This window comes from Triturus cristatus, chromosome 3_1, assembly GCF_964204655.1.
Source record: "Triturus cristatus chromosome 3_1, aTriCri1.1, whole genome shotgun sequence".
NCBI classification, from domain to species: domain Eukaryota; kingdom Metazoa; phylum Chordata; class Amphibia; order Caudata; family Salamandridae; genus Triturus; species Triturus cristatus.
The window spans coordinates 971,365,281-971,390,488 of NC_140583.1; the positions used below are offsets into that span (position 1 = coordinate 971,365,281).

The 25,208-nt window shown below is 40.4% G+C and overlaps 1 protein-coding gene across 2 annotated transcripts in view; it reads right to left on the reverse strand.

Annotated features, from left to right (window-relative positions):
- LOC146861338 (mitogen-activated protein kinase kinase kinase 5-like) overlaps window positions 1–25,208 on the reverse strand; it is an 802,557-nt gene that overhangs the window by 733,088 nt on the left and 44,261 nt on the right. For both annotated transcript variants that reach the window (XM_085645620.1, XM_085645619.1), the window contains exon 2: window positions 14,256–14,395. In XM_085645620.1, coding sequence (XP_085501746.1) covers window positions 14,256–14,395 — 140 coding nt within the window. The remainder of the gene's footprint in view (window positions 1–14,255; window positions 14,396–25,208) is intronic.

Here is a 25,208-nt window from a genome sequence, read left to right on the forward strand (position 1 = left end):
CGGAGGCCCTTTTCAAAGCAACTAGAGCGCAAAAAAACACTCCTACAGATGTGACACCACTCAGATTTATAACTACCTTTTCCACCCAGACAGAAAGTATTTTGAAAAGAAGGTGGGATATCCTTACACAGGACAACATCTGTCAGTGAGGATCGGATCTAACCCATCCTTCTCCTTCAGGAAAAATCTGTCTCTCAAAGATCTATTGGTAAACAGCCATTTTAAACCCAAGAGAGGGACTTGGCTAGAACAAGGTAAAGGTTTTAAGCGATGCAGGAAATGCAAAGCATGCAGCCATTCTGAGGAAGTTAGAGAAGTCAACCTGCAGAGAACATGGAAATTGTGGAGGATCCCTAAATTGATCCACTGCAATACTGACTACGTAGTTTACGCCATCACATGTCCGTGCTCCAAGTGGTATGTAGGGTCAACAACTTTTCCTGTGAAGAAACTAATTTTGGAGCACTGGCGAGCAATCACTAATCAGGATCTGAGTTACAGTACTGCCAGACACTTCAGGGAATTCTATTCCAGCGATTGGACAAAAGCGAAGTTTTTTGCGCTTGACAGTGTGCCTAAGCATCCTAGAGGTGGCAATAGAGTACAGTCCCTGAGAAGACTAGAATCTCACTTCATTTTGCAGACAGGTAGCCTTTTTCCGATAGGGCTCAACAACTATGAAGAAATGTATTCACATTTGTAAAATGTTCTTGTATGTTTTTTAGCCAGGCTTGGCCCCCCTTCTTTGTAACCAGTTTTATTTAAATAATTCTGATTTTTGGAATTCACTTGCATATTTATGTTGGTCCTTGGTGGTTTGTTTTTTCGAACAAATGGACTATTGACGAATCTGAAACATTTTTGCTTTATCTTGATTTTTCGATTTAACATGACCACTTTGTATCGAATATATGTCAAGGCACTAATGTATTATTATCTTCTTCCATTGTTTCTGCAGCTTGGGGGCTCATGGATAGACGATCTCACAACGAATAGTCACGGATATGATGTATTGGTTAAGTTCCTGGTATGCGCACATCCATCACTGGATAGACATGTACTGTATTAAGATAAGGGTACTATACCTTTATTTGCACCCATTATTATTATGATTTTTTAGATATAGACATATAGCGCGGAGCTGGGACACTTGACCTTGGTACTTGTATGCACTAGCACCATAGCAATGAAGCAATTGCCTCTTGTTTATGTTAAACATCACATAGCGACACTCCCCCTCTGCAAAACTCTTATGCATCAACGATCATTCCAATATTATTTCATTGTGAAATGTTTCAGTATATTCACGTTATTCCAGACTTTTATTTGCCGACCCTAATATTAACTGAATTATAATGTTATGGGTCATAAGACATTTGTTTAAATCATGTTTTCTTTCTCTGACTACTACAGTCTTTATGAAATGAACGACACTGCTAAACCCTGTAAAACCACCTTATTTGTGACCAAGTCTGTCTTCACTTTTAATTAGTGTACGCTGCGACGTGCCTGAATCGAAACTGTGATATATACTTCCTGGTTCACAGGTGAGGTCATGTGACCAAGGCTGCTTGTCAGCCGAAACGAGTCTTCTGCCGCTGGTGTGAATAAACTTTACACTTTTCCAGCAAGACCGGTGTGGCTCGCCTTCTTTCCCAGTGGATGTGTGGAGAGACCTTCTGTGCAATAATATATATATATATATATATATATATATATATATATATATATATATATATATATATATTCACTGAAAAAACCATAGGTTTCACACATGTTATAGTTAGCGGAAATTTTACTGATAAAAAACCAATGAAATTCCCCCGTTATAGTTAGTGCAGGCAACTATAACTCACGCGACCGCAATCCTCTGCTGATGCTAATACTGTATTTAGACACTTATTTGCCCATGTCTTCTTCCATACATTTTTAGCTATACATATATTACAAATATTTTTTTTTCATAAAGACACATATGTCATCAGCAGAAGATTGCGGTCGCGTGAGTTATAGTTGCCTGCACTAACTATAACGGGGGAATTTCATTGGTTTTTTATCAGTAAAATTTCCGCTAACTATAACATGTGTGAAACCTATGGTTTTTTCAGTGAATTTGCAAGGTTTTTTAAATGCTAATTCCCAACTATAACGTGTGTGAAACCTATGGTTTTTTTCAGTGAATTTGTACGTTTTTTTAAAATGCTAAGTTACTTTACGCCATTCGTGGCGTGCGCGCCCACTTAACGCAGTTCGTTCCGTGCGCGCACGGTGCGCTTCGCACACCGTGCGCGCACAGTGAGCACGCGGTGCGCTTCGCGCACCGCGCGCCCACTTTACGCAGTTAGTGCCGTGCACGCACGGTGGGCACGCGGTGCGCTACGCGCACCGCGTGCCCACGTTACGCTAGATGGGCCATGTACGCACGATGCGCTTCGCGCACCGTGCGCACATGGAGGACATATGATGCACTTCGTTTTGAAAGGTAATATTTTAATTTTTCGTATATTTTATAAGCCATGCACAAATGGTGCCCTTCGGGCACCATTTGCACACGGAGTGGAGAGAGTGTGGATAATTTTTTTTTTAATTATTATTATTATTATTATTTTAGTTTATCTTAGCAATAATAATCCATGCACAATTGGTGCCCTGCGGGCACCAACTGCACACGGGGTGGAGAGAGTGTGGATAATTTTTTTTTTTTTAATTTTTTACCGTACGCGTACGGTAAGCGTAATCTGCGAAATTACCGAAAAAATTAAAATTCCGTTTTTGGCCTTGGGGGATCTTTGGGGACTCCCTCAACATGGCTATGTGTGTGGGAGCTGTCTAAACAGCCCCTTTACATGTTTTTGGGCTTTATATTTTAGAAATCACTCTCAGTGCGAGAGAGAAAATGGCGGCCGCCACTTCCTGGTTTCGGCCGATTCGAATGTTTACTAAGATCTAAGAGCCAATCAGAATCGCGCTCGCGCACGCCACCGTACGCGTACGGTAAGCGTACCGTAAGCGCACCGTAAGCTGGCTCAGATATATATATATTGATTTAAAGGCTATTTTCTCAGAATCTACTGAACAGATTTACACCAAACCTACAAAAGGCACTTCCTTGACCTGAGGACTACCTCTCTGCCAAATTTCTAGTAATTCTGTTCAGCCGTTCGGGCTGTAGCCCTGTCTAAAGGTCCTATGGAAAAATGCATGGGAAAAACGCGTTTTGGGACCCCCCCTTTTATCTCAGCCCCCGCTTGACGAATCCCCCCGAGACTTTCAGGGTAGGAGCGTAGCGCCCCACCTATTTTGAAAAATTCGCGAGGATTCGTCGACCGGCAAATGCAAAGTATGTCAAATTGCACGAAATACAAAAGCGATCACAATGGCTAACAGAAAAAAATGGAAAATCAACCAAATGATCAACTGCAAAAGCCAATATGTAATTTACATTATCGAATGCCCATGCAAATTGAAGTACGTGGGAAGTACGATCTGTGAACTCAAGAAGCGCATTTTAGAACACGTAAGAGCGACAATAAATAAAGACCGCAGCTATGCTGTTGCGGAACACATGGAAAAATACCATCAAAGTGACTGGAAAAAACTAAGTTTTTATGCGGTGGAAATGGTCGGGTGCCATGTGAGAGGTGGCAACCGGGAAAGGTGTCTCCGACAGAAAGAATCGCGACACATTCTGGCTTTCAGAACATTAATTCCGTATGGATTGAATAAAGATGAAGAGATGCACTCACATCTGTGAAGCAGGACAATAAGTATATGCATGATAATGGACCCGAGTCTTATGTACAATGTTGCCTCTCAAATATCCAGATAGGACAAAAACATTGTAAACTATCTGTAAAGATTATGAATTTTTAAACACACTGCAAAATTGCATCCATATTATAGCAATTGGGGAACTGGAATTGGTCAATACAAAAATACCCACTGGAGGGTCATACCAGTAAATTAATCCATTTGTCACCGTCATCTATGCCCACTAGCGGGCAATTGAGCGCCAAATCAATGGAAACACATGAGTTTTCCTTAATTCCGGCTGACCAAAGTTTCCCCAAAAAACTATCATATTGTGATGCAAAGTTGCAAAAACACTTAAGAAAACGACTTAGTTAATCAACCGTAACAGAATTATGTGCACTACAAGGCCCACAATGCAAAGCAGGATATGATGTAATATCATGTGACCAAGACATATACAAAAAGGTAAAGAAAAAAATGTCCGTTACCCGTGAACAAGGTCTGAGAAGACTGAAACGCGTTGGGTTAACCTGCTTGATGTGCCATGCCTTGTTATGAAATTGATTAAAACGAATGGATAATCACACCAGGGAGTGCGTGTGGATTTTTCCTGTCAAAGGAACCGGTTCGATATTTTAACGGCTGACTCCGCCGTCTCCACGCCTTTTCGCACCGCCTAGAGCACCGGAATGCCGTAAAATTGAGTCAACGCTGTGATATATATATATATATATATAAAAAAAATCTACTGGCGGTCGCCAGTAGATAGTTACAACCTAGTTTCCATAGGAAATCTCAAAATTCTATTTTGAATAACTTTGGCGCCGGTTGATGAATCCTCGCGAAATTTTCAAAACTAATGGGGCGCTCTGCTCAGCTCCTACCCTGAAAGTCTCGGGGTGATTCGTCAAGTGGGGGCCGAGAAAAAAGGGGGGTCCCAAAACGCGTTTTCCCCATTCATTTTTCCATAGGACCTTTAGACACAGCTACAGCCCGAATGGCTGAACAGAATTACTTGAAATTTGGCAGAGAGGTAGCCATAAGGTCAAGGAAGTGCTATTTGCAGGTCTGGTGTAAATCTGTTCAGTATTTCCTGAGAAAATAGCATTTAAAAGCATATCAATATCTATACACGCGCACTGTACGCGCACCCTGCCGTGCGCAATTCTGATTGGTTGTTAGATGTCGTAAACATTCGAATCGGTCGAAACCAGGAAGGGTCGGCCGCCATTTTGTCTCTCGCAGTGTGAAGGGGTGAAAAACAAAGGTGGAGAACGTGAAAAGGGGGCAGTGTGAACAGTTCCTGACCCCCTAGCCTTGGTTAGGGGGTCATAGAAGGACCCCCAAGAGAGAAAAAAAATATATATATATTTTTTTTTTAAATCGCGAGGTGCGCGCACCCTGCGCGCACTGCGAACCGTGGGCGCTTGGTGCGCGAAGGGCACCTAGTGCCCACAGAGCGCGCACGGTACGCACAGCGCGCCGCGCTCCTCTGCTGATGACGTCAGATATTACATCACTGATGACATATGTGTCTTTCAGAAAAATAAATATTTGTAATACATGTATAGCTAAAGATTAATGGAAGAAGACATGGGTAAATAAGTGTCTAAATACAGTGATGTAATATCTGACGTCATCAGCAGAGGATTGCGGTCGCGTGAATTATAGTTGCCTGCAGTAACTATAACGGGGGAATTTCATTGGTTTTTTACGAGTGAAATGTCCAGCTAACAATAACATGTGTGAAACCTATGGTTTTTTAAGTGAATTTGCAAGGTTTTTTTAAATGTTAATTCGTAACTATAACGTGTGTGAAACCTATGTTTTTTTCAGTGAAAATATATATATATATATATATATATATATATATATATATATATATATATATATATATATATATTCCATCAATCAATCCTTTGCTCAAAAAAGATTGCGCCGAGCCCCAATTTGTTCATAACAGCGCGTTTTATTCCACCAGGTTTGTGGCAAACAACTCCCGACGCGTTTCGAAACCCTCCGGTTTCTTGGTCACGGGTCGATACGATGTTGACACTCGTCACATGATATAGTACACAATGTGTAAATAAACAAAGGACTACATTGCTGCCAGGTTCACATAGCTAGCTTGGGCGCCATCTTTAAATAATAAGATGATCCTGAGTTTCAACAGTTAATTCACAGCATTTCATTTAAATTTAAACAAATTCAATTGGACATTTAATTGATTAATATAATGAAATTTCAAAATGATAATTACAAGTGTAAATTTATAAAACAGTCCAATGATTGTATGACATGTATAATTTGCGATTGCATCATCGTAATTAAACTAATCATGTCACTTAACCCAAGTGGGTATACTGTGATTTGTTTCATTTAACCGCCCCAGTGGGCAAACATTTATCAATTGAAATTCAATTCAAAAGTTCAGCTCATTTTTCAAAATTTCAACAGATGGCTAACGCTGCATATTTCACAACCTCTGGCAAAAGCTCCGTCTCCTATGAAAATAAATCATATATGTGCATCATTAAAATAGGATGATATATACCAAAATTTTAAAAAGACATCATAAACATCATATCACAGGAGGCAACGTGACTTCATCATAATTCTATTTACATAACAATTCATAAAGTCCAAAAAAGGCCAGAAAGACTGTTTCAACCAAGGTGGACTGACAGTTCCTCATCTTTATTGATGCCCACCGGATGCACAGTGTCATATTTTATAATCAATCAGGATTCTAACCTGCGCAGATCCTGGATTCTATTTCCTCCCCGTTCGGAGAAAGGAATTCTATCTAGGGTACAATATCTCAATAGACTAGTGCCTTTATTATGGCATTCCTTAAAATGCCGCGCAATTGGATACTGTTTGTCCTCATTTGTTATGGCTCGCATATGCTCTAAAATGCGTAATTTAACCTGGTTGATAGTGCTGCCAATATATACCCGTTCACAAGGACATATTAAGGCATAGACACAAAAATCAGACTTGCAACTTATGTGTTTAGAAATGACAAATGGTTTTAAAGATTTAGATAAAACTATCTGTTTGCAGTTCAAACTGTTCCTACAAGCTTTGCAGGAAGCACATTTATAGAATCCCTGGATTTTAAAGTGGGGATCCTTCTCATCTGTTAGCATACTTTTACATAAAAGATCTTTCAATGCTGGACATCGTCGGAATGTGATACTGGGATAACTTTCGAAACTTTTTCCAAAAGTACTATCAACACTCAGTACATTCCAAAATTTCTTCAAACACTTTGACGTCATTCGCTTGGTTACTAAAGGTAGTGATAAACCTTATCGGTTCTGTGTCAGTGTCCGTTACATCTTTTCTGACTAATAGATTTTCTCTTTTGATTTTTCTTACCTTTTCACATGCTTTTCTAATGACTTTTTGTGAGTAGCCTCTCTCCTCAAATCTACCCTTCATGACATTCATTTCTTTTGCAAAGGCCATTTCTGAGCTACAGTTTCGTCTGGCCCTTAATAGTTCTCTGTAAGGGATACTATTAATCAGGTTTGGAGGATGACAACTTGAGGCATGTAAAATGCTATTCCCCGCCGTATCTTTACGGAATAGTTTGCTCTCCAAGTGGTTCCCATTCACTTCAACTAATACATCTAAAAACTCTATAGATTTTTTATCTATTGTGTAGGTGAATTTCAAATTAAGACTATTATCGTTGAGTGATTTCACAAACTCCATTGCCTCGGTTTGATCTCCTCTCCAAATACAAAAGATGTCATCGATATCGGGCCCAGAGGACGACCTGGTCGTTAAAGGCACTGATGTTTTCCGCCACCTGCTCCTCCCACCAGCCCAGGTACAAGCCCGCATAACTGGGGGCGAAGCAAGTCCCCATTGCCGACCCCTGGGCCGGACAATATATCACGTGGTCAAATATGAAAAAGTTGTTCTTAAGACATGCTGACATCATATTCAGCAACATTTCGGTATGCATCAAAAAACACACAGATCTATCTTTTAAGTAATGCCTGCAGGCCTCAAGGCCCAACTCATGTGGTATGCAGGTATACAAGCTGTTGACATCCAGTGTGAGTAACATCATGTCCTGTTCCCAACAGACATTTTCAATTAATTTCAAAAAATGTCCACTGTCTTTTACATAAGATGGTAATGCTTGTACATACGGTCTCAGAAAATGGTCAATATATTTCGAAGAATTTTCAAACATACTACACATTGAAGAAACGATGGGGCGACCAGGTGGGACTTCCTTATTTTTATGTATCTTGGGTAATAGATACATGGCTGCCAATTTGGGATATTTACAATACAGATACTTATATTCATCATCTGTGATTAGATTTTCATTCCTCCACCCATCCAATTTTTCTTTGTACATATCATTACTTTTCTCATAGAATTGTCTATTGCTCTTAGTGTAGTTTTCAACATCATTAAGTTGTCTCATACCCTCCTCAATGTACATGTTCCGTGGCCATACCACCACGTTACCCCCTTTATCTGATTTTTTAATTACAATAGATTTGTTATCTTGTAATTCTTTTAATGCGTTTTCTTGCTTTTTAGTTAAATTGCTCTTAAACTGTTGCTTATATTTTGCCAACTTTTTAAACTCCTTCAAACTCCTTTCTCAAAGACTTCTATAGAGTCATTATACAATTGGGGCAGAAAAATAGATTTGGGTTAGAACCCACTGTCACATGAGTTAGTAACCCTAATTTCCTCTTGTTCTAGGGTAATTAGTGGATCATCTACCCAATTATCTGCTCCCAACTCCCTTAGTGTATGTAATGTCTCTATGTCCCCAATAGATAATATGGGTTCTTTGGATACCGGAGTATGTGTCTTCTGTTGTATTTTGTTGGCATACCATTTTTTTAGTTTCAATTTGCGCGTAATAAAGAATAAATCAATTCTACTTTCGGTATAATTAAAACTTCTAGTAGGGCAAAAAGTCAAACCTAAAGATAGTACATCAATTTGTTCATTAGTCAAAGGAAAATCAGAGAGGTTCAATACCGTATGTGTGTCCTTCATTTTGGTGCCGTTTTGCCCCTTGTCATTCCCATGAAGCTTTGAATGTTTCCTTGCTGCTTTACGCCCCGCTTGGCGCCTCTGCCTCCTCGACCTTGTGCTCCTTGGGGACTCGAAAATTGTTGCCTTCCTTTCGCAATGATGTCGTACTCCTTTAAAATGCTGGATTTTACTCCTTCAGGTGTTTTATTCTGTTCATTTCCCCTAGATTCACTGTCACATATTTGCGAGGTTGTTGCAGTCTCATTTGTAGTTTCACTCGTGATCTCACATTCTACAGCATTATCCGGTGTAATTTCTGCCTCGATAGTGGGTTTTTCTCTTAAATGGTCAAATTTCCTCCCAAAAGTGAGAATCTGCCCTTGCTTATAATCTAGCTCATCGCGGTGACATTTACGTTGTTTTTTCAGGTCGATTTCTTCTTCTGTTTTTTCTAGTTTCTTTTTGAGTTTAGCCATTTCTATATCAAATTCTTCCGTTGTACTTTTGCCTTTTAACAATTCCGATAATTTGTCAATTTCAGCCGCTAGTCGTTCTGTATCTTTTAATGCATACTTGACAAGGAGTTTTAGCATAATCGTGGAACATTTGTGGTTGTTGTCCATCCATTCTTCTATTAGATTGGGATCTGGGTCTTGGAACGTGGGGGTTAAAAAAAATGCGTAAACCTCTCGGTACCCTTCCGCAATCTATATACTTCTGCAGGGCTGTCGCCTCCCACCATTTGGATTGTTCCATTTTTGCCGCTTTCCACAATTTGTCCCAAAGTTGGTGTTTACTCTGCGTCCCTTCCATAGGGGTGCCAATAGTGGGAACACCATTCCTCTGGCCATCTGAAATTGGTATAAAAAGCAGCTCCGCTGCTTCACGTCGCGTTGCCTCCCGGTTTGCCAACATTTCAATCCAAATGAAGGAGCCCAATTGAAAGAGTTCCTATAACTGAAGAAATTCAGTTACACGCTTGCAGTAAATGACGGACCCATCTTACTGCTTCCACCAGCTTCAAAAAGAATCAATCGCAGTGGTCCGCCGAGGAAAACGGGTTCTTATTCCGGGTTTTCACAAGCGGCAAGCAGATGAAAACCGCGTAGTCTCACGACCACACAGAATACAACGCTGCACTCGTAACCTCTCCGGAAATCCTCCCACCTCCGATAGACTTGCGAGAAAATTAGAAGCGGGCAGAGGAAGATACTAAACGAATTCAAAGCTTGTTTCGCGATATCCTCTGCCTCAAAGGGATGGCGGGCTGCCGGCAAGGACGCGACCCTTATTATTCCATCAATCAATCCTTTGCTCAAAAAAGATTGCGCCGAGCCCCAATTTGTTCATAACAGCGTGTTTTATTCCACCAGGTTTGTGGCAAACAACTCCAGACGCGTTTCGAAACCCTCCGGTTTCTTGGTCACGGGTCGATACGATGTTGACACTCGTCACATGATACAGTACACAATGTGTAAATAAACAAAGGACTACATTGCTGCCAGGTTCACATAGCTAGCTTGGGCGCCATCTTTAAATAATAAGATGATCCTGAGTTTCAACAGTTAATTCACAGCATTTCATTTAAATTTAAACAAATTCAATTGGACATTTAATTGATTAATATAATGAAATTTCAAAATGATAATTACAAGTGTAAATTTATAAAACCGTCCAATGATTGTATGACATGTATAATTTGCGATTGCATCATCGTAATTAAACTAATAATGTCACTTAACCCAAGTGGGTATACTGTGATTTCTGTTTCTGGGCGGTTAAATGAAACAGAAATCACAGTATACCCACTTGGGTTAAGTGACATGATTAGTTTAATTACGATGATGCAATCGCAAATTATACATGTCATACAATCATTGGACGGTTTTATAAATTTACACTTGTAATTATCATTTTGAAATTTCATTATATTAATCAATTAAATGTCCAATTGAATTTGTTTAAATTTAAATGAAATGCTGTGAATTAACTGTTGAAACTCAGTATCATCTTATTATTTAAAGATGGCGTCCAAGCTAGCTATGTGAACCTGGCAGCAATGTAGTCCTTTGTTTATTTACACATTGTGTACTATATCATGTGACGAGTGTCAACATCGTATCGACCCGTGAGCAAGAAACCGGAGGGTTTCGAAACGCGTCGGGAGTTGTTTGCCACAAACCTGGTGGAATAAAACACGCGGTTATGAACAAATTGGGGCTCGGCGCAATCTTTTTTGAGCAAAGGATTGATGGAATAATAAGGGTCGCGTCCTTGCCGGCAGCCCGCCATCCCTTTGAGGCAGAGGATATCGCGAAACAAGCTTTGAATATATATATATATCAATATATTTTTACTGTTTTACAATTACATTTTACACTACATCAACAGTAGGGAAAATAATAGATAGAGAGGAAAAAAAAATGACTATTCCCACTCCAGGGAGCACAACATTAAGGAAAGTGTTGGATAGCGTAAGGGAATAATTTACTAAACCCACTTCAGCAGGTAGAACTGTGGGGAAAGTGTTGGATAGCAGAGTGGAATAATTTACTATTCCCACTCCAGAGAGTGCAACAGTAGGGAAAGTTTTGGATAGCGGAGGGGAAACATTTACTATTCCCACTACCACAACCCACTCACAAAAGAAAATGACATAACAAATAATTAATATTATTATTATTATTATTATTATTAATAACCAATTAATATATTATTGCCCACAATTTACAATATAACATTTAAAATACATTATATAATTTAAAAAAATATTACATTACTGCCTATCCTATGCCTCTATTAACCCACAACCCGCTCCTAAATAACAATTTACATATTTACCAAACAACAAATTAATAACCAATACATTTACCACAATATAAAATCATACTTTATTGATAAAAAAAAAATAATCAATTAATTATAATTCCATTACTTCCCACCCTATTCCCCTATAAACCTACAACCCGCTCCTAAAAAAAAACAGAAAAAAAAAACAAGATTTACCAAATTATGAATAATTAACAACCAATTAATAATTGATAATACATTACCACAACAATATAAAATATTATATATGTAAATATTAAAACAATTATAATTTAATTACTTCCCATCCTATTCTCCTATAAAACCACAACGGAACTAAAACGCAAAGTGTACTTTAAAAAAAATTATTAACTTCTAAAAATGTAATACATATTTTTTTTTAAATGCAATACTTAAACAAAAATAGAGAACACATACATTTGAAATGCATACTAAAATACATTACACTAATATAAACAAATATTATTAACAATATTTTTACAAACTATATTACTAACTTCGATATTAACAAAAACGATATTTCTCACCTTTAAGTAGATATTCTGTTCTACGATATTCTGTCACTTCGATATTTCCAACTTGATATCATTGGACTTCGATATTCCCAAATCAATATTATGTCTGTGCACCATACTTTTGAACATTGGTAGGGATTGAGATTGTGTGTGTGGCTAATGTCTTGAATAAAAAAAATCTTCCTCCATAAATTTTTTATGCAATGTTGCCCCATAATATTGTGCTGCCCTAGCTATCAGCTCCTGATACGAGTAAGAATCTTAAGGGGGTGGGGGGTTTAGCAGGATGTAGGTTAGCGTCCACTAGAGGGTCTATATCGTAGTCCTGCCAGGCGTCTGGTGGTAGTGCTCCATAATCATCCCCACATCAGGGTCTGTATGTGGAGCACCCAAAGGGGTGATGTTTAAAAGAATATGTGCCGAAAGAGTTACTTAAGGTACATATGATGGAGATGTGGGATGAGGTGGAGGAAAGAAAAAAACAGGAGGAACATGGTGCAAGGGACAGGTATTGTAGTATGACTATCCTTGTGACAATGCGGCCTGCTTGCATGGTCTCTAAAATTGGTTCCAGGACTGTTGCAGGAACCTTTATTTGTTTCGGTGCCAAACTTTGTTTTTACTTTCGGAACCAGTGTGGTAGAAGCCAAAGAGGTGTTATTACGGCTCAGTGCAGAACCGGAAGGCTTTGTGTGCGCTTTCAGTGGCGAGCTGGAGGGCGGGGCAGCCGAAGCCGAATCTCAGTGCCTACCATGGCCAGATAGCAGTGGTGGCCTAGAAGCCTTTTGTTTCAAGAAAACCTATGTTTTTTTTAGTTTGGCCATGAGGGCTTTGGGTACATGGCACCTTGAACAGGCAGAAGATATTGTGACTCCAGATCTGAGACGGAATCTTGAACCGAAAAGGCTCCTCCTTCTTCGGCAGCTGAAGCTTTAAGATCTTTCTCTTTGATATCTTGTTGTCTTAAGATATGGGGCATGTGATGGATGTTCTTCCTATGCATTTCTCTGCGTTGAAACAGTCGGTCTTGCAAGGTCTTCTTGGATCGAAATGACCTACAGGCCTAATGTACTTCCTTGTGCTTGGTGGACAAGCACAGGTTGCAGACTTTGTGCAGGTAGGTGTGCCGGTACTTGTAATGGTACATAGAGCAGAATTGAAACTGAGTCCATTCCATCAGCAGATAAGCATGGATGGAGTTGGTAATAAGTACAAGTCTCGCCAGAGCAGCGCATGTGCGCTGCTACAGACTCGACCTAATAAACTAGCCCGAACGGGCTACGCCTGAAGGCCGCGGTTGGAGGTTTCCTACCAGATAAATGGAAGTCTTCCGAATTTCATCACACAAACATGATAGAAACAATACCGACGAGGGTAGAGTGAATTACTCACCGAAAGGATCCCAAAAACGGTCTCGAACTGGAGAGCTGTAATACACGTCCAAATCCGATGGCAGAAAAAAAAAAAAAAATCTGACAATGGAGTCGATGCTCATACACACTTATCAAAAGGAGGAGTCCCATTACCTCGCGACTCGAAAGGCTTCTTAGAAAAACAACTTGCAAACAGCCAAACCCAACACTAGATGGCAGGAGTATGCAAAGCATGTATATCTACAGCCACACATGCCTCAAACTCTGTTACATTATATGTTAAGGCAGCATCAAATTTGCTAAGTAGTCGTATTCTTTTCTGTATACAAAACTAAAGCTATTTTCAAATATTCAGAAATTAGTGCTACCCTTATAGGGCCAAGAACACAACAAAGGACTTCAAGTGATAATACCCAGGGTCAAGACAGTAGTGGTAAACAGTACCCAAAACACATTCTTTTCGGTACCCACTACCCTACCTAAAGGACTTGCCCAATGTCTCATTATCAATTCCCTCTCTCTCTGCGCTTTGTGTCTGTTGATCAGTCTCTCTTTCAGTGTCTCTCAGTCGCTCTATTCACCAGTCTCTCCAAGTCTGCTTTCACCATCTCACTGAGCCACACAGTCTTTCCTTCTATTGCTGTATGTACGTCTATCTCTATCTTGCAGCCTCTTTCTCCCAATCTCGAAGTCTTTACCTCAGTCTACGTGTCTCTCTTTATGTTCAAAGAGCTCATGGCCATTTTTGGAAACCAGAACTCACCTTCAGAGCCTGCAGATCTGATAAGTCAGGCTGACAGAACAGCAGAATGTTGTTGGTCATGCTGTAGCTCTCGCGCACACCTAAGTGGTAGAAGAGCGATGGCTGGGCAAAGGAGTCATTCACCTCCACGATGGCAACATCTGAAAAGGAGGGAGGGTAGGTTAGAAGTGAACACAAAAAATCAGCCACCCCAAGAAGGGGATGTGAAACATCAACAAGTAAAATGTGACTCAATCAGATAAGCATGGCATTTCAGGCACCTCCAGGGGTGTCACTGAGGATAAATGCCGCTATTTTTCCGTACCTACACCCTTGAATGGGCTACGAGAAAGGCAGAATGACTAGAAAATCAAAGCCAAATTGCAAGAATCGACATTTACAAAAAGCAAACCAGCATTGGCAAAATAAGAGCACATGCAAAAGAAATAAAAAAAGGCCAGCTGCACTGCAGAATAATAAAGATTTGTGTATACGATTCATTGTGTTATTGAATTAAATGGGTTATGACAGAGTACTTGTCATATGTAAAACAAATCCCTCATGCATTCAAGGGGAAGAGGAAGGTTACAGCCACATATCCAATAGAATGGCGAGACAAATATTCCTAGAAGATGGGAGTGACAATATCACAAGTCCATTGCTGAAGGTTCCAGAAGCCGATGGCTAAAACTCCAAAACATAGGCGGAGGATGATGAAATTAGACTTCTAATTCTCACAGCTACTCATCACAGTGTCCCGGCATAGTAGCCGAAGATCAGAGGATAGTAAATTTGGTTGAACCCTGATTAAAAAACAAAGTTTTCAGCCTTTTTTTGAAGGCTGACAGATTAGAAACAGCACACAGTTCTAAAAAGGAGTTGGTTCCAAGCAGTGGCACATAAATAAGCCAATGATCTACCTCCTGTTCTAGTCTTACTTATTCTGGGAATCACTACAAATAGTTTATTGGCAGATTTCAGGTGGGTGAAGGTAAGCTGAACCTGGCTCTAAAGTACACAGTCCCAGATTGGTGAAGAGCCCTATGTGTCAGCATCAGGCCCTTGAACACAATTCTGTTCCTAATCGGAAGCCAATGCTGATCCAGTAATTGTGGGGAGATATGCACTCCCACAAGCAGTCTCAAAAGGAGGCAGACTGCCGCATTTTGTACCACCTGCAATATTTCTAGAAAATATTCCGGCGGGCTCAGGTAAAGCGCATCAAAAAGGACCATCACCGTTTCCATAGAGAAACACAGCCACACAGCTTTTAAGCAAAGTCTCAACCATTAAGTATTTACTTCCAGTTTTAAGTGAATAGGCACCTAATGAGGTCTGTGGTTTCTATGGCTCATTTACCAATAACATACTACAGACTGAGGTCTAGCTCTCTGCCATGGGGATAGTCATAATGAGCGCAGAAGGTGCAATGGCACCAGCATCAAGGAGAACGAGAGGCCCTCTGTACCCCAAATATGGAAGTATTTTACTACCCAGCCGGGGTACATGAGGGCCAATTTTCCCTGCTTGCCTTATGTCCCAGAACACCCTGGCTACGCCACTGCTATTTACAGCAAGGGTGCTGTTCTTCCCAGTGAGTTTTTAAGAGGGCTTGGGACACAGTCTGTGACTCCTAAGCACAAGTATGCCTTTGGGTATTGGTGCGCTTTACAGGTCTGTTTTATTGATTCGGTCACAAAGCAGCACACATGGACACACTGCAAAACACAACAGCAGCAATCAACCACAGCAGAGTCAAACAAGGAAACCTGCAACACTTCAATGAAACCCAGGGAATATACTGCAATGGTACACGATCGAAGGATTACCATGTTGTAAAAAGGGTTTAGGTGTCATAAGCAGGAATTACGACGGAAGAACGAATTCGATTTTATTACAGGATTGTGGATAGTCTAGTGGGGTCATCGAGTTGCAGACTGATGTTTTTATTGGTCAGTTCATCAGAAGTAATTTTATCAATCTGAGAAGAATGAAAAGCTACCACTCAGTTGGGGTTCAAACTCTTCCAACAGGGCACACACAGACTGCTGCACCAATTCTGTTAACCAACTGAAGTGAACTGAACTCTACTGGGGAATTCGTCCTGTTGGAAAGACAACGTAGTTGGGAATTCTGATATTTCTCAAGTAGAAATACAGAGTGAGCTAAGGATATGAGGCACAAGTAATGCTGACTTTGTGTTTGCATCATGGGATCTGCAGCTACTGTAATGCACAAAATTAAAATGCCGTATTGGTTTTAACAAACATGCACAGTCATCGAGTAACAAGAATCTGTGGTATGGTAACATACCTCAGAGTTAACAAAAGCTAACAAAACACGATATGGCATTTGAAAAGAATTTCATGGCATACCCGACACATTCCTACATTCTTTATTTTGAAATCACTGGCCAAGTGGGGTTGAGCACTAACATCGATGAGTATGTGGTGAACTGAGATTTGTATCTGTGAAGAGTCTTCTGTAACCTCTTAAACTGAAGTGTAAGCCCTACCTTGATATTGTCTGACTAGATGAAGTATACGATCCTCTGGTAAAACAGTTTAGACCTTTAAGTTCACATTAGTCATAGGGATTTGATTTTTTTTAATGAAAGTACAATTTTGCGGAATTCTTGATTGTCGAGTTTAGCACATGGTAAGTAATGTTGGTGTCCTCAAGTACAATGTGCACGTAAAATTACGATACATGTACGATGTAAAATACAGTTTACACAAAAATTACATCCAAGTGTATTTATATTATATATCGCGTACGACACTTGAAGACACTGAGTTTTTCTAATCTCAGGCACCCCCCATCTGAAAAGTTTCAACAAAAAAGAAAAAAAAAGCCTTTCCCCATCTCAAGTACATCTTCATTTTTAAACTTGAATGGACTCAAAACTGTTTGACATTTTAAACATTTTGTATATTATGAACATTAACATACAAAACCCGTAAATGCATTATATGTGCATTATTCAGGTTTCGATTGACCATTGTTATTATAGGCCTGCATTTTAAAAATGCTAATGTCTGGTTGCCATCTTGCTTCATAAAACGTGTATTTTATTTCTGGGTAGAGTTCAAATTAATAAATGCTATGTTCCCTTAGTTTCCTTCCCATTTAAAATGTTTTTTTTCCAATGTGATAACAGTACGTCACAATTGATTGCAACAATACAACTGCAGAGTACAGGCTGGTACAAAGTATCTTGTTATATTGCAGATAACTAAGTTTGGAAGCTGCTTAGAGAAACTAGATTGTGTAGGAGCCTGAGAAACTAAATGAGCTCAATACTCTTTCTACTCTATCCTGATTGGATCGTTTTATGGGACTATTTGTAGGTGCAGCAAATGTTAAGAATTTTTAGATTTAAGCTAGTGCACAATAAAGTACAACTCTGAATGCTTGCAGAGCCTTTTGCTGACAGCGTAGAGCAGAGTACCCTCTTTATGAAGAACGGATTTTACTTAATTGTTCCTTTGAGGCGACTATGCTGGTTCGTCCTCTTACATGACTAATTTGGTTTAAACTTCACATTGACTAAGGCATTCATATAATGATTAATACAAATTTAATGATCTTGTCTGCTGTAACAATTTAACCTTTACTAAGCCTCTATGGTTTGAAACTTTACTATTCTCGGTCTTCCTTGTGGAGTCTAATGTGCTTCACTTTATTGAAATGCATTGATTTGATGACTAGCCTCAGGTGAAAGCTTCCATTCATCAGATAGTGCTTCATGGGCCGAGAGATCTGCACTGAGAAAAGCGGTAATAAAATTGGTAGCAGAGGATGGTTTCCACCAAGGCTAGGATGATTTAAAAGTTTCCCCTGAATCTAAGTTTGCCATGACTCAATTTGCGTTCGAGCTTCCATGGTCCCGTTGGATTTTTGATGGCGCTCCAGTGTCCCTGAAAAAATGGTTGCAGTATCCTAGGAATGGGAGTATAAGTGGGGTTATGTGATTTTGATTGTGAGTTGTCGAGAGTTCTAGTGCTTTTGATGATTTGTTACATTGTGAGTTGCATTGGCACATATGGGTCCAAGAGAGAGCTCTGTGTTGAAGTTGAGAACTAAAATAACTTTTTGTGCATATCGCTTGTACTTATGGATTCTCTTATTGCTCCAACTTGAAGTTTGGTCATCAGATTTGTTGTAAAAGAGATATTTGACTTTTTTGTTAAGGTTGAGGTGTTGTACCATGAGGCGCCATTGGCCACACCAAGATAGGGACTTTTTAGAGAATTACTGTTCAATTTTTATGTTTCAGCTTATGCAAACAGTGACGTCCGGTAAGTTTTGGAGAGCCGGGGGAGGGGCGGAGAGGACACATGCACACATTCACAGCCATGCCATCACAAGCGTGTGCGCACACAAACACATTACCAAACATTCATATGTACACACACATGCACCAAATATTTTTAAAACACACACACTTACCAGCAGCTCTGCCACGGAGGGCTCATGAGACTGCTGCCTTTCCTCATTGGCTCCCCAAAGTAGTCATCATAGAGTGGGATGGGGGTCAGTGAGACGTCTGACCCCACCCCACTCTGTGATGAAGTGTCACTGATTGACACTCAGCCCATGGCGCTTCAGGGCTTAAAACTGAAGCGCCCAGGTACAAGGTAATCAGACGCTATCCCTCGTCACTGAGAGGCGGGCCTCAGAGACCTTTGCTGAGCTGAGGACATGCCCACAGGAGTTGGGACTTCCTCAGCCCAGCAAAGTTCAGCCCAGGCAGGCAGGAGCCTGTGCATTTAGAAAGTCTGGCTACCGGCTGCCTAACCTGAAAATGAACAGTGTCTGTCAGGCTGACCTTTCTTCAGCTTGACAGACAATAATAATGAGGGGCAAAAGGTGTGGGGGGGGGGGGGTGGCCCCTCAGCCCCAATAACCAGCCACGGCTGTATGCGAAGCTGATCGAAGTAAAGTGAGAGCCGCTGTGTGGTGCTACGATTACGCCATTAGGTGTTGCGCTGAGATTGCTTATTCAGCTAGTGTGCCACACTGATTTGTCATTATGCCATTGGGTGCCACACTGAGAGAAGTCAGTTCAGTAGTGTTGGGCTAGAATTAGGTGTTTGTTTCGCTGAGGTATTGTATTGTGATTTTTTGGGAACCGCCGGTTATTCCATATCGGAATTTACAGATTCTGTGTTGCTTTGCGCAAGAAACAAAGATGAGATTCTTTTAAGAAATGAAGCGGTATGTAGAGAAATGATGTGAGCATACCTGTACATTACGGTGAAGATGACCTTCCTGAGTGCACTCCCACACAGGACAAGGCTATCATCGGGTTACATTTGTGTATTAGGATTAAGCAATGGAATAGGATCACAGCGAAAGATGGGCGTTTGCAATCTCCACAGTATGGCTAATATAGTGAGGATAATTGAGAATCTTAGGTGAGTGATGTACAAGATCAATCCCCAACCAAGCCCACACAATTTGAAGAGTTGAATGCATTGAAGAATGCTGTACATGAGAAAAAGAAGTAGAAATATAGAAAACTTTGTGCACTGAGGTAGACCATACTAGTCAGGGTGGGTTCCCACTGATAGAGGAATTACTTTCTGTGTTTGGTTGTATGACGAGGGTACTATTCCCCCCATTTCCCTCAGAATTATTCCAGACTTTATTTTTAGCAGACAAGAGTCATTGTTTTTTTTTTAAATATATTTAAGCTTATGGAAAGGTGATCGAAGTGAAGTGAGCTGCTGTCAATACGTCATTAGGCGTCATGCGGAGATTGTTTTTCCACGAGAAGGAGAAATATAGAAAACAGATGAGAAAGAAAGTACACAGTTGGATGGAGGCAAGATGGAACACAAGACAGCAGGGGTGGAGAGAAAATGTGGTAAAGGGCCTAGTGTACCCTAGGATAGCAAAGGAAGAAACTAAAAGGGAAAAAGTTGAGGTGGAGATGACAAAAGGGAAGATACGAGTAACAGTAAAAAAGATGAATTTTTGAATGATTTGTTAAAGTCCAGACCACATCTATTTACAATTGTGTAGCGCATAAGAAGCTGGAAGGAGTGGCTACCAAATTTGGGGTGAATCTGAATAAAAGTCAGAAATTAAAGAAGACTTCAGAATGTTCATGACCAAGGGTGTACTAAGGAAGACACCAAGCTTGATTTGCATGTGAAAGAATTAGTGGAATACATTAGGGTGTGAGAGGATACAGAGAAATACAAGGACCATTGGGCAAGAAAGGAGAAGAAACAAAAAGAAAGAGGACACTGGTGGGGCTTAAGAGGGAACTAGAGTGAGTTATACAGATGGTAGAGAGTCCCAGTTAAAATACGTTCAAAAGGTGGGTAGGCTCACGTACCATGGTGTCGTGATGATCTTTTTAAATTCACAAATCAAGTTCAAAAGTTGCTGGAAAATCCCGACCAACTGTACACTGCAGTGGATAGGATTGGGAAGATTTTGAAAGGTCTCCTCTGGGAGGGCTTGGATACTTTCTTTGACATTTTGGTTCCTAAAGATTTGTGGGCAAAATGCAAGGTGGTGTTAGATTGGGCAAATGCAGTACCGCAGATAGATGCTAGAACACATGTGCCTTTTCCAACTGTTATGGGCAAGCATAACCAGGTGAATGCTCATTTGAAAACAAAGGTTACACAGAAAGAGGTTGATTGGTTCAAGACAACTAAAACTAACCAAGAGTGTTTATTATGAGAGTTTGATATAAGGTTTTCAGACAGCACAGTGGTGTTAACTATTCTAAAAGGGTACATCTTAGTGGAATCTTATCAGAATTTGTTCTTGGTTTGCGTCCAGAAATTAGCTCCGACATGCAGCTGAATGCGATTTGTAGGCAGTGGAAGCCTCTGGATGAGATTTTACATTATGTAAATATTGCAGTGACATGTCAGAAGGGTCCATATGTGGCAGATTCAGGGTTTAATTCTGCGCCCGATGTTGGTGCGGGAATGCAGGAAGTTGGTTACCAAGGTGGTGGTCAGATGTCCTAGACAGTGAATTTTGGTCCGATAGGCAGAGGCAGTGGAATGAATGGTTGTTGAACAGAATACAGGAATGGGTATAAATAGGTTGTTGAAGAAGACTTCTGCTTGTGTTCTTAGTATTTAGGTGGGCTCTGGAAACAAGAATATAAACTGAACCCAAGTCAAATGCTAAATGAAATTCTGCACTGACACTGCATTCATATTTTAGTTCAAATGTCATAATGCCAATATGGCCCAAGCCTCAAGGATGCAACAAATTAGGACCATATGAAGGTACGATTTGAATCTAAACTCAAAAGGTTCAACAGAACCCTTTTAAGAGTGCTGACATTCTCCAACAGTTCCTAGTATGGACAGGCCCATTGAACTGAACCCTGATCAACTACAATGACTGTGCCTGAGAACAAGGTGTGCGGGGGAAGATGCGTGCTTGGCGCAGCTCTAGAGGTGGATCAGAGTGGGCTGCAGCTAGATTGAGAGGTGAATGGCAACCCCATATCATAGATCACTACTGGAGCTACCCGATCAACTGTTAGAAAACTATGGTCCCCATACATTAAACCAGTCAATCTGCTGGGCAGAGATTCAGTCTGCAAATTAAATTCTGTGATTTACTGTACACCAGATGTTATGGAACTCCAGACACCCAATGAGGCGGTAGAACTTAAATTAAAAGAACAAGTAGTTGGGTTGTTCCCAGTCCTAATGAAAGGAAAAAAAACAACAAAAAAAAACGTACCTCCTGACTTAACAAGCATTTGCAATGCAATAGGTCTCGATATTTACGAGAGTTTGATCTATTGGCATTGTAAATGCCAACAGCTTAAGCTCTCGCAAATGCGAGACATTCAGCATTGCAAATATTTGTTGTTGTTGTTAAAGCCCCCATGACGCACTTTCACGTGCATTAAGGCAGCGCCCCCTTCTTTAAAAACAAAAAGGCTGTGTCTAACAAAAGGCGAGTTGCCGCTATTAAAGTGAAATCGTGGCATGAGGGCTTTTCAAAAAGAAAAGCATCTGTATGTCAAACAAATGCTTTTTTTGTAAAAGCCCCCATGCCACAGTTTCACTTTAATAGCGGCCACACACCTTTCCTTAGACACGGCTCTTCTAAAGAAAGGGGCACGGCCTTCATGCACGTGAAAGTGCGGCATGGGGGCTTTGACAAAATAATATTTGCAATGCTGTAGGTCTCGCATTTGCGAGAGTTTCAGCTGTTGGCATTCACAAAGCCAATAGTTCAAACTCTCCTAAATGCAAGACCTATGGCATTGCAAACAAGTGCCCACCATTGTCCCAGGGGCTTTGAAAGTGAAAGTGCGCATGGAATGTGAATGTAAGGAAAACACGTCATTCTGGAAGTAAGACAAAACCCATTTAAGACACCGAGATAAAGTATCGCCATGGGAAGATTCAAATTAAGACAAGGTGGTATTAAGGAAGGACTGACAATGTGATTAAGGAATCAGAGACCAGCGTTCACAAAGGAAAAAGACACAAGCCAATGAAAATATGGGCAGAGAGTGGGCGGAGCTTTAAATCCCTAACACAATACAGCATGGCTCACAGAGCAGCACATGCACTGCCCAGGCTTGACCTAAAACGTATGGTGAAAAAGGAAGTCTGACTTTATAGTCAAAAGTATTGGGTTGATAAAAAATGTCAAACTTTTGAAAATCATAGTGAAGCCTAACGCAGAGTATCCCTGAATTGCCCAATACAAACTCCCACCTGAAGCTGTGGCAGGGATTACACCAGTTATCAAATCCATGCTAGAACAGGTTATCTTAAAATCAATATTAGGGAGCCCTTGCAACTCACCTGTGAGAAGTGTTCGGAAATCAAACAAGAGGAGGATAGTTCAGGACCTGAGAAAGGTAAATCAAATCAATTTTCCATGTTGTCCTGTGCTACCAAATCCTGTCATGATACTTTTTCAAATTCCATCTGAGAATGAATGGTTCTCGATCACTGATCTGCGTCAAGCATCTTTATTTTCCATTCCCTTACTTGAGGATAGGGTGTTCCTCTTCATGCTCTGATTTTTAGGGATAGTTCGGGCATGGTGCAGAGTCCCACAAGAGTGTACAAAGTCCCTCAAGCATCAATCAGATGCTGAAAAAAATCTGGAGCCCCTACAGCTGCCATGCAGTTTAATCCTGGTCCTCTCAATTGATGACTTACTGGTGTTGTTACTGAAGCAAAAAGCCTGCAAGCAAGACACCACTGCATTGCTGAATCATGTGGCAGTGAACAAACACACTACAAAAATTGCAGTACTGTCAAGGGAGGTTCTGCATCTGGGAGATCATGTCGCGAAAGGAGCTTGAAATGCATCCCAAGCCCATCTCACTCCAATCCTGAGAACGAAGTCCCCCAACAACACAGAGAAAATTCATGCTGTTCCTGGGAATTGTAGGATAGTGTTGTCAAATGAATTCCCAACTTTTTCTTAGTGGCTGGGCCTCTACAGAGACTTACACACAAAGATATGTCTGATCCACTACCCTGGGAAAACAAATAAACGAGTGGCTCTATAGAGCACAGAGAAGCTCACCAGCCCTTGGAATGCCGGATTATGAAAAATACTTTCTATTATACGGTCATAAGGGCGAAGGATGTGCATTATCTGTTTTGACACAGGCCCATGGGGAAGCAAAACAGCCATTGGCTTATTTCTTTGAGCCCCGAGTTAATTGTATGGTTTGATTAATTAAAATCATTACAATTGTTTGGAACATAATATACAATACTATAATAATAAACTTTTTTTCAGCATAAGTCAGAGCCATAAAAAAAGAGACATTAAAAAAGGCTAAAAGACATCAACAGGATCAATTATTAGCAGCATAATACCAATGTGCAAAATTCATAAATTAACAATGTAAGCATTAATCACTCAAGTGAGGATCCAGATACAGTTCAGAGACACCCATCAATCTAATTGTTGACATGGAAGAGAACCCACGATTAAAAATCTGGATCAATTCATTGGAGCCAACTTGTCACATAAGGTGTGGGAAAATCGCCTATCACATGGCTTTTTTAGTCACCTCTAGACTGTCAAGACGATACAATAAAAAGACCACAGGCTGAAGTACAATGCAATGTTAATATGAAAATGTGTTCAGTGTTGAAATGATAAATAAATGGATGACGGAACAATGGATGGATGATGAAATGAAAAAAAGCATTTATAGAGTGCGATGGCTACCCTAAGGCATCCCAGCACTGGGGGTTGGACGCGGACAGGATGGATGGATGGATGAATAATGAATGGATTCATCATCCATCATCCATGGATGGGTGGTGAATGGCTGGATGAATGTTGAATTATGAATATATGGAAGATGAATAGATGGATGGATCATCGTTCATTCATCGTCCATCCATCCATCCGTCCGTCCTCCATCCATCTATCTATCGTCAGTCCTACCCGGCACTGAATGATTGTGCAGAAGTTGCAGGGAGTGCTGACATTGGCGTCTTCGGATCAAATCAGACAATGGGAGGTAAAATGTAAGGCAAGCCAGAAGCTCTTGGTGTGTAGGTGAGGAGGAGGCTTGGAGATGCCTCTTGTGATTTGCTGAGGTTTTGAGAGAGGTCCGTCTGTCGAAACGGGTACAGAAACTCACGCCTGTATCTGTGACCCTATGTATTTAAGGGGGAAGAGTCGTATAGATGTCCCTATACTGTATAACAGCACTGTGATGGGCAAAAGCATTGCAACGGCTATACGTTACATAAAAAGAGGATGTGAACAATAAAGAAATGACGGTTGAAAACATTCAGCTGATCAATGCTACTGACAATGTATATACACACACAAGTCAAAATAGGCCTAAAGCACAATAAAATTAAGGCACCGCTACAGAGCTTATAACAATAAGATTGAAGATGGAAAGAAAAAAATATTTTATGCAAAAAAAAAAAACCAAAAAAAAAAAAAAAGGCATATATCTACATAGATGTGTCTAAAAAG